The 10,482-nt window shown below is 30.1% G+C and overlaps 1 protein-coding gene across 1 annotated transcript; it reads right to left on the reverse strand.

Moving 5' to 3' along the window:
- Positions 1-121: 121 nt before the first annotated feature.
- LOC125864260 (ras-related protein RABA4d-like) lies at positions 122-1,378 on the reverse strand. The gene is made up of 2 exons (XM_049544163.1): positions 1,273-1,378; positions 122-618 (listed from the first exon to the last, which is right to left on the reverse strand). The coding sequence occupies exons 1-2, from the start codon at positions 1,376-1,378 to the stop codon at positions 122-124; spliced, it is 603 nt and encodes a 200-aa protein (XP_049400120.1).
- Positions 1,379-10,482: the final 9,104 nt, after the last annotated feature.

A 10,482-nucleotide genomic window follows, 5' to 3' on the forward strand; every position in this document is an offset into this window, starting at 1 on the left:
CCCCTGATGCCCAGTGAACAACTTAATGAACTGTATACACAAATAGCTAAACGAACTATCTAAATCAACTTCATCATCAACAACAATTCCCTATTCTACATAAAACAGAAATCATTCCCAGTTATATTATGATTTCGGATAAATAAAAAGACCTCCAGAACTCAAAAAAAAAGCACGACGACATGCAGCAACCACCACTACTCCCACCAGAATCCGAGTCCTGTCCAGGAACAATGATCCTGGTTCCCTTTAAAGATTGTGACTTCCCATAATCAGCTCCCGGAGCTGCAATAAGCATGTTCTTGCTAATGATTTTATAAATTTCTATTAAAACTATCATGAATGCACCCTCGACGTTTGTGGATTGAAGAGCTGATGTTTCCATAAAGAAAAGATTCTCCCTTTCTGCAAATTTTTGAGCATCTTCAACTGGTACAGCTTGAAGACTTCCTAGATCACATTTGTTCGCAATGAGCATTATAACTATGTTCTTGTCCACGTGACCTCTTAGTTCCTCCAGCCATCTAGCCATATGATCGAATGATTGGCATTTTGTTATGTCGTAGACTAGCATCGTGCCAACTGCACCTCGAGAATATGCACTTGACTGCTCTATACCTGAGAGAGATATGAGAGATGATTCATTGAGTTGCAACAATTACCAAATTGGTAATGTTGCTCTGACTCTTCAAAAGAGGATCCTTTGAAAGTAGAGCATTTTGGAGGATCCGACACGGGTGCGGCAATATTTTTCTCAAGAGTCCAAGAAACATAGCTTAACAAAAGGAAAATGTTAATATGTATGCAGACCTTACCTCTACCTTTGCCGGGTAGAGTCGTAGAGAGGTTGTTTCGATAGGCACTCAACTCAAACGAGATGAATTGTAAGACAGGGAGATACCTTGTACAATGATAGAAATGAAAACTCGAGAAGAAACATACATATGAAAGTCTGAATCGCGATATAAATTAAAACACTCTTTAAGGAGATTAATCACAAATACAAGAACATCTCAAATATCTCAATTAAGTTGGGATCAGCAATATGAATTCTAACTAATAACCATGTCGCTATATTTTTTATACCTCTGACAGAACTAGACGACTCCAAGAACACATAGGATCTAAAGTAAAACATTTTAACTCCTAGAACAAATAAATTAGTGATCAGACATTTGGTTTTTTTTTTTTTTTTTTTCAATTTGCTTAGCCTATTTTGATTTGGCCATCAGTGGCCAGAGGTGCTCTGAATCTCAAGAGACTATGGATAACAGATTGCCAATAAACGGAAGAAGTGATCAGAAAAGGAGAAGGAATCGTGACCGTATTTCCCCTGTTGGAAAAGCTGAAGCTTCGCAAGCTGCCTAAGCTGGGGCATTTCTTTCTGTTGATATGTGCTAGTCCACTGTGCTATGGTACCAGGTTAACAATATACTAGAATGCAAATAAGACTTACTTGAACAGTAACGACAAGGAGTTTTTACGTGGGAGTAAAACCACGACCTGTCACACGGGATTTTTAATTGTTTTAACTAATATCAAGCAATGAGTGAATACAGACTTTAACTTCACCACAGGAGATTAACCTCTTAATCTCACTTCAAGTAATAACTCTATTACAAGGAGAGCCAAAGCAATGTCTCAATTGCCCACTATATTAACTAACTCTAATTAGTGTAGACTTCAATCACAGGACACACAATTAACTCTAATTGAGTTATGTGTTTTCTTCACAAAAAGACTCAATGCATTTCTTTAAAGATTAGAAAAGAATGTTACAATTTCAGCAGATTACAAGCATTTTCTTAACAACACTTCAACGACTCACTTGATAGCTCTATCAGGTCCCTTGAGGTGTATGCTTGAAAGCTTGAGTTTGTTGAAGACAAATTTCACCTTTTTGAATGAATAAATATCTTCGTTGTTGTTTGTTGAATATATCAATCAACCAAGGATGTATTATCCGTTGAACAAATAACCTCGTACATAAATATTCAGATACTTATTTATGTTTTTCAACTTCCTTGTACAATATTTTCAGTTAGAAATCTGAAGCATCACTATTCTCATCTCCCACGAACAAAAATCTAGTCAAGGCACTACCGTTGGTGACCAATCTGAAGCTCCTGTTGGTGACCAATCTGAAGCTGCCGATGATTCGAAAGAGTGAACATGATTTTGGGGTGATGGCAACGAACCCAAACCTAGTGATGACAGAAGCTAGTAATGTCTAAGTTAGATCGAACATCACCTGTACCTACAGCGTGGTTTGTTGATTTTTGAAAGAAGGAGCGGGAGTCGAGAGTAGCAGCCTATTACATGTTGTCAGGCCCCTTTGATATCTTATTAGTCAAGCGCTAACGCCCCTTTAGAGTAAGATGCTCGTGATGGAGGTAATAACAGTTTTTTCCAAGAGACTTTGTATATGTATTAGTAATTTCTAGAAAATAGTTGATTGTGAACACACTTATGATAATTATATATAGACTTAAGGCCACTGTAGGATTCTATAAACATTAAATTCTTTGAATCCACAAGTGGTTCTAAATTCTTCTTTCATTATATTTAATAGCTCATATGTAGCTTTATTTTCCCATGACGTCTTGCATTCTTTGTCATTCTGAAAGATTTTAATGAACACTTTTTTGGAGATGCTTGTTCATCCATGTTTAATCGAAGCATATACATAGCATCAGAAGAAAGCCTATAAAAGCTATCTTATTGCTTGTGATGCGAATGTTATATGGTATTTTGGCTCAATATTGGATACGAAAGCTCTTTAATATTGAGATAAAAACATAATAGGAATACAATGTTGTGTTACCAATGCTTGAGAAGCCAAACTTTTGGCGTGTGGAGAGTGTTAAGAGTTAAGCATCCACATTACTATATCAGTAGCATTGATTTGTACTTGACAATAAAAGACACTGATAATGTAGGAGTTGTTTACACTATTGATATATACAAGTTAAATTCTTATTTGAAATGTCACACAGATGTGTGAGATTCTATCATTTCCTTCAATTTATGACTTTTCTTACTCTGGAATTTGTTGGCTTTTGTGTGTTTGATTACTATGCAGAAGATGCATAAACGCAAGTGCCAATAGTAGATACTAAATCACCATAAAACAACATAGTTGTTGATCAAAACAAGGACATAAACTTTGTTTAGGTTGTTGTGAACATCATGTGCTCTACAGTTTTCTCTGTTTACTAGCAGAAACTTGATAACATTAAGGTTTAAAGTTTTTATTAATTCCTTTAATTACTGGTAGCAATATATGTATGTGTGCACCAGAATATGTATTTGAATTTGTGCCTTCCAATTTGGGGCGCGTAAAACACTTCCTACTAAAGGGAATTTAATTGAACTCGAAACATCTGATTAAATAAAGCGAGAACTTCTACTTATCATTTCATCAAAATCTTTGGTGATAGGATCTCCCCTTCTTTGCCAAAGACAACTTACTCGAACACGAGACATCTAGTTAAAGAACGAGAACTTAACATTCAACTACTACCTTTGGTGATAAGGCCTACTGGCCCTTTCTACTAGTACCTTCATCTTCTTCTTTCATTTGTTCTGAAAAACTGTTGTGGGTGTGGTTGAGAGTAATAAATGGAGAGTAGTACAATAATTATGTTGATGGAACCTAGTCATAGTATTGCCCCGTGAGTCAACACTTGATCAACTAATTCTACACGGTACTTTTTATCTTCCACAAGCGTAGGTATAGATAACTTTGACTATCATTGAATATATGAAAAGAAATCACCTAATTAATTTCTTTTGTTCAAAAAAATTTAAACCTAATACTTCAGTATTTTCAACTCACTTCAATAACCATAAACTTTTCTACATTGACAATGTAAAAAAAACTTTACACCTTAAAATAACTTGTAACTAAATCTAGTAGCATTGATTTATACTTGCTAGTAAAATACGAAAAATTTTATTATGGTAGAGGCCCAATCAACTAAAGTTGTGTGAGACTCCACCCATTTTTTGACATGTGGATCATGGGGTCCAAGCTATCCGTTAAGGTTGGAAAACAAAACCAAATGGAGAGAGAATGTAAAGTTTAAGTAGAAATTGCTAGACAATTGTGGGGTCCACGTCAACTTCAATTAAATAAATTAAAATATTATATTGAAAGTGGAAAAATGCACAGTAAAAAAGGTAAGGAAGGTAATAAAAAGTCATATTATTAGCTGATCAATATTTTTATTTTCTATTTTATAACCACATTTATTTAACTTGTTGAATTGAATATCTATTAAAAAATATTATTCTTATATTGAAATTTGTTTACACTTATTTTCTTTAAACTCGCGTTACTTTTAAAAATAGTTCTATATTACAAGATAAGATAAGATTTGTGTATATTTTATTGTCTTCAATATACACAAATCTTATCTTATTTTATTGTTAGTCAAAGTTTTTATAGTAAAACTATAAAATGTTAGTCAAAGTTTTTATAGTTTGACTCTAAAGAAGAGACTAGGACAATTAAAGTGGACGGATGTAGTATACGTCAACATGAATTGTATAATAAGTTGAATAAATTTGTAGTCTAACTTTAGTTGGATTTTTGTACTCGTATAGAGACTAGAGTAGTATTTCCTTTGATAAACTGACACTTATTTTGGAACGAATAGGAGAGAGTATTGAATATTGTTGGGAAAAGGAGCGTTTGTGAATTGACTGAAGAAATGGAGAGTGTTGCGTTGGGAATAAATGGATAGAAGTTGATCCAAATGCGTGATCAGCTTTAATGCTTTTAACTTATTTATTGCATCACTATTTTTAATAGTATAGCCTTTTGCCATGTTACGAGGATCAAGTACTACTGTGTCTCTGTCTGAATGAATGAAATTATTAGAGTTTTTTTTTTCTCTTTAATTTTTTAATTTTTTTTTGTGTGTGTGTTGTGGTGGGGGTGGGGTGTTTATGTAACTGAAAAAAAATCAGTAACTGTCTTAATTTAATGGCTAAATATGGTTGTTGGATTTGGAAGCATTGAAGATGATGTATATTTTAAGGAGAAGTCTCTCTTTTTGAGTTTTTGAAAACACAAAAAAGATTCCGCTTAGGTTTTCGAGAACAACAACGTATACATAACATGCTTTTACTAATGTCCAACCATATATATATACTCTTATCTTATATGAAGACAATAAAATATTGAAGACAATAAAATATACACAAATCTTGTAATATAAAACTATTTTTAAAAGTAACGCGAGTTTAAAGAAAATAGAGTGTAAATAAATTTCAATATAAGAATAATATTTTTTAATAGATATTCAATTCAACACGTTAAATAAATATGGATATAAAATAGAAAATAAAAATATTGATCAGCTAATAATATGACTTTTTATTACCTTCCTTACCTTTTTTACTGTGCACTTTTCCACTTTCAATATAATATTTTAATTTATTTAATTGAAATTGACATGGATCCCACAATTGTCTTGCAATTCCCACTTAAACTTTACATTCTCTCTCCTTTTGGTTTCATTTTACAGTATTAACTGATAGCTTAGGTCCCACGATTCACATGTCAAAAAATGGGTGGAGCCTCACACAACTTTGGTTGATTGGGCCTCCATCATAATAAAATATTTCATAAAATACACTAATAATATATTTTTAAAAACATATGTTATATAAGTTTGTGGTTGTATATATTAGGTATTCATCTTTAGAGATTTGTCTTACATAGTTGCCAACTTAATTATTAAAATTATCTTACTTTAAAAGAACTATACGTTGTTAGCTAAAAAATTATAATTTAAAAACTAACTGTTGTTAATTTACATAGTCATAATTTTGTTCAAAGATTGTAGCAACAACTTAGAGATTGATACATCAACCAGTTTATAAGCTCCATCATTTTTTTTTGGGTTTTCACACATGATGTTCGATATTCAAATAGTGTGTCCCACTTAAGGGGTAAAACATTTCCTATCAAAGGTAATTTACTTGACCTCGAGACATTTTATTAAAGAAAAAAAAGTAACATCGTTTTATTACAACTTACATTTTTATCATCTATTCTGAAAAAAATCAAGTCAACAATTGATGGATGTTTCATTTTAAAACACGAGTACACCACTAAAATAAAAAATAAGAAAACAAAGTATAGTAAGTGGAAATTAATCCCTAATCTTTTAGTAAAATAATTCAACATCCAACCAAATATATTATTTAGTCTTCTTATAACAATATCGTTAGTATATAATATTATACCAATTTTTTTAAAAATGTATCAAAAAAATAAGTAATTTTATGTAGAAACTATAAATTCAAGTGCCTCAATTTTTAACATGTAATTAAATTAGTTGTTTGTGTTAAAAGGCAACCATGGGTTTGTTGTTTAGTCGTTTTCAAAATAGTACAGGTCCATGTGAGGGAGAGTTAATAGTAGTACCTCAAAGCTGTGGAAATATCTTTTGGGTTTCACATCCGATATTCGGTATCGAAATTCACACGGGTAAAATATATCCTACCAAAGGCATGTTACTTGAACTCAAAATATTTGGTTAAAGAAGAAGACTAATTACCATTCTACCACAACTTTTAGTGATAATGTCTCCCCATTTACTAGTATCTTTTAATACCCAAACATGTCTTTCAACTTGGTTTCAGTTAATATATATGTCGTCCAACTTTGAGTGTATACAAGAGAACATTTAAATTTGTATAAAATTGAACAAATAAACACATTCCTCTTATGTGACATCCTACATGACAATTTTGTGTCTAACGTGTCGTCCTACGTATATTATGGCAAGTAGAACATGTGTGTCCATATGTTCAATTTTATACAAATTTAAGTATCTACTCATGCAAATCCAAAATTAAAAGACATAAATATCTACTGAAATCAAATTAAATGATATATTTATGTATTATACCTTTATTTTTTCATTGAAAAAAATATTTGGGGGGGGGGGGTCATGGGTGAGAGTTATTACGGAATAGTACTATTATGTGTAAGTAGTTTAGTCACTTCCAAAATAGTAGAGGTCCATGTGAGGTAAACAGTAGTACCTAGCTCAAAGCCGTACTGCAATTATCAACTTTCAACTTCCTCTCTTCTATTCATTTACTCTCAACCTATTTGCATTCTACGTTTGCTTCCTTGTAACTGAAAAAATCTAGTTAAAAATTAATTAATTAATCAGATATGGTATTCTTATCTATTTTTGTGGAAAAGGTAGACGATATATTGTATATCCAACTAAGGGAGGAGTTAGAAGTTTGCATACGGGTTTGGCCAAGCTCAATAGATTTTATTCAAACAGTATATTTGTGAATATAATGTTGAATAAGAATTCTCATGAAATCAATATGAATTTATGTAGGTAAAATAGAGGAAATGAAAATAAAGACTTGAGAATGAAATGTTTTTCACCTATTTTTGTGGGAAAATCTAGTGAAAATTAATAAATTCATATATGGAATTCTTATCTATTTTTGTAGAAAAAGTCAAAGATTGCTTAATAATTTTTGTAAGACATCTATTCTAAGAATTCAAGGAAGTTACGCTTAATATTGCACTAAGCACCATATGATTTTTAAAACACGAGTACACCATTAAAAAGAATAAGGAAATAGTTTTCTAGTTAAATAACTCAACACCCAATTAAATGTATCATTTAGTGTTCTAATTAAATAACTCAACATCCAATCAAATGTATCATTTAGTCTTCTTACAGTATAAGTGTTAGTATATTATAATATTATACTAATTTTTTAAAAAAATGTTTCCAAAAAATAACTTATTTTATGTGGAAACTATAAATTCAAGTGCCTCATTTTTTAACATGTAAATTAGTTGTTGGTGTTAAAAGGCAAACATGTGTTTGTTGCTTAGTGGCTTTCAAAATAGTACATGTCCATGTGACGAGAGTTAATAGTAGTACCTCATAGATGTGCAAATATATTTTGAGTTTCACGCTTGTTATTCGATATTTGAATTCACACGTTTTATTTTGGGGGTAAAATATTTCTTACCAAAGGCATGTTACACGAACTCTCGAAATAGTTGGTTAAAGAAGAAACAGTAATTACCATACTACCACAACTTTTAGTGAGTAAACTATTTCCTACTAAAGATATTAGTTATTATAAATAATTTGAATATAAAATGTTATTAGACATTAATAATTATGCGTTGATTTTATTTGTAAAAATAAATAAATAAATGTGAAAATAAGGGGGAAGGGAAATACAAAAAATGAACAAAAAACCAAATGACCGGTGACCACATAAAAATATAAATATATTTCAAACAAAAAAAATTAGTGACGAAAATAGATTGTTATACATGCATCAGGAAAAAAGAATGACTTCATATAAATTTTAAAAACTCTAGCAAAAATAGCTAAGTTACTAATATAAGTCAAAGTAAAAAAAAAAAAATCTAGCAAAAATAATTCCTAATTAATAATTATGCTTCAAAAAAAATTTCTTCTACTATCTTTCTTTGCAAGTAGATCCACCACCATATTTTACTCCCTATGTCAAACTCTTCATCATATGCGCTACCAATTGAATAATTACGAATAAAGTAAATATCCTACCAATTATAAATTTGTGATTTAAAAAAATAAATCTAAAACTATAAAATATATATGTGCAAATCGTTTTTCAATTATACAAAATAAATAATAATAATAATAATAATAATAACAATAATAATAATAAATAATCATCATCTCTTGAAATTTATTCAAATATTGTAATCAAACTATATTATATAATTATAAAGTTAGTGTCAATCACAAACGGACTGTTGAGAGCACAATCACATACTGTCGACAAATTATTCATTATTACAAAAATATTATTTATCATATTTTCTTGGAGAATGATAATACATATATAAATAAAATATTAAAAATAACCATAAACTTTTCTACATTGACACTGTAAGAAAAACTTTTGCACCTTAAAATAACTTGTAACTAAATCTAGTACCATTGATTTATACTTGCTAGTAAAATACACTGATAATATATTTTTAAAAACATATATTATATAATTTTGTGGTTGTATATATTAGGTATTCATCTTTAGAGATTTGTCTTACATAGTTGCCAACTTAATTATTAAAATTATCTTACTTTAACAAGAACTATACGTTGTTAGGTAAAAAATTATAATTTTAAAACTAACTGTTGTTAATTTACATAGTTATAATTTTGTTCAAAGATTGTTGCAACAACTTAGAGATTGATACAGCAACCAGTTTAGCTCCATCATTTTGTTTTGGTTTTCACACATGATGTCCAATATTTAAATCGTAACTTATTTGAACTCGAGACATTTGATTAAAAAACAAAGTAATTGTCATTCGACCACAACTTTTAGTGATAAGGCCTCCTCTTCTACTAGTACATTTTTTTTAATTTTTTTTTCAAATGTTTTAAAAAAAATTTTGGAGGTGGATGATTGTAATAATGGAGTAGTATTAGGTGGATGGAATCAAGTCAACAACTAATTGTTATTTGTGGAGGTGGATGATTGTAATAATGTAGTATTAGGTGGATGGAATCAAGTCAACAATTAATTGTTATTTGTGGAGGTGGATGATTGTAATAATGGAGTAGTATTAGGTGGATGGAATCAAGTCAACAATTAATTGTTATTTGTGGAGGTGGATGATTGTAATAACAATCAATATTGATGACAGACATGTTCCAGACGTTTCATTTTAAAACATGAGTACACCACTAAAATAAAAAATAAACAAAAAGTATACTGAGTGGAAATTAATCCCCAGTCTTCTAGTTAAATAATTCAACATCCAATCAAATACATCATTTAGTCTTCTAATTTTTTTTAAAAATATATCCAATAAATAATTAATTTTATGAAGAGATAAAAAATTCAAGTGCCTCAATTTTTAACATGTAAATTCACCATGGTTGTTAAAAGGCAAACATGTATTTGTTGTTTAGTCTTTCAAAATAGTACATGTCAAAATAGTAGTACCTCAAAGTTGTTCTGCAATTATTTTTTAGGTTTCAAACCTAATATTCGATATTTGAATTCACACGTTTCACTTTGGAGGTAAAATATTTCTTATCAGAGACATGTTATTTGAACTCGAAATATTAGTTGTTGTGCAATTATTTTTTAGGTTTCACACCTGATAATCAATATTTGAATTCACACGTTTCACTTTGGAGGTAAAATATTTCTTATCACAAGTTGGTGGCTATATAAATTAGGTGTTCTTCTTTAGAGACGTGAGTTGTTAGCTAAAAATTATAATTTTAAAACTAACTATTGTCAACTTAATTTTATCTCCCAGGTTTCCACACTAGCCTTTGCCAACTTATTTTTAACCCATGCAAGTTTGCAAAATTTTAAAAACTAAACTTATGTAGCGTTGTATCAACTTTTTAATTAGCTATTTCACAATTTATTAAGTTTGAAGTTTATTTTAAAAAAAAAGCAAAT

Source organism: Solanum stenotomum, chromosome 5 (genome assembly GCF_019186545.1).
Source record: "Solanum stenotomum isolate F172 chromosome 5, ASM1918654v1, whole genome shotgun sequence".
NCBI lineage: Eukaryota > Viridiplantae > Streptophyta > Magnoliopsida > Solanales > Solanaceae > Solanum > Solanum stenotomum.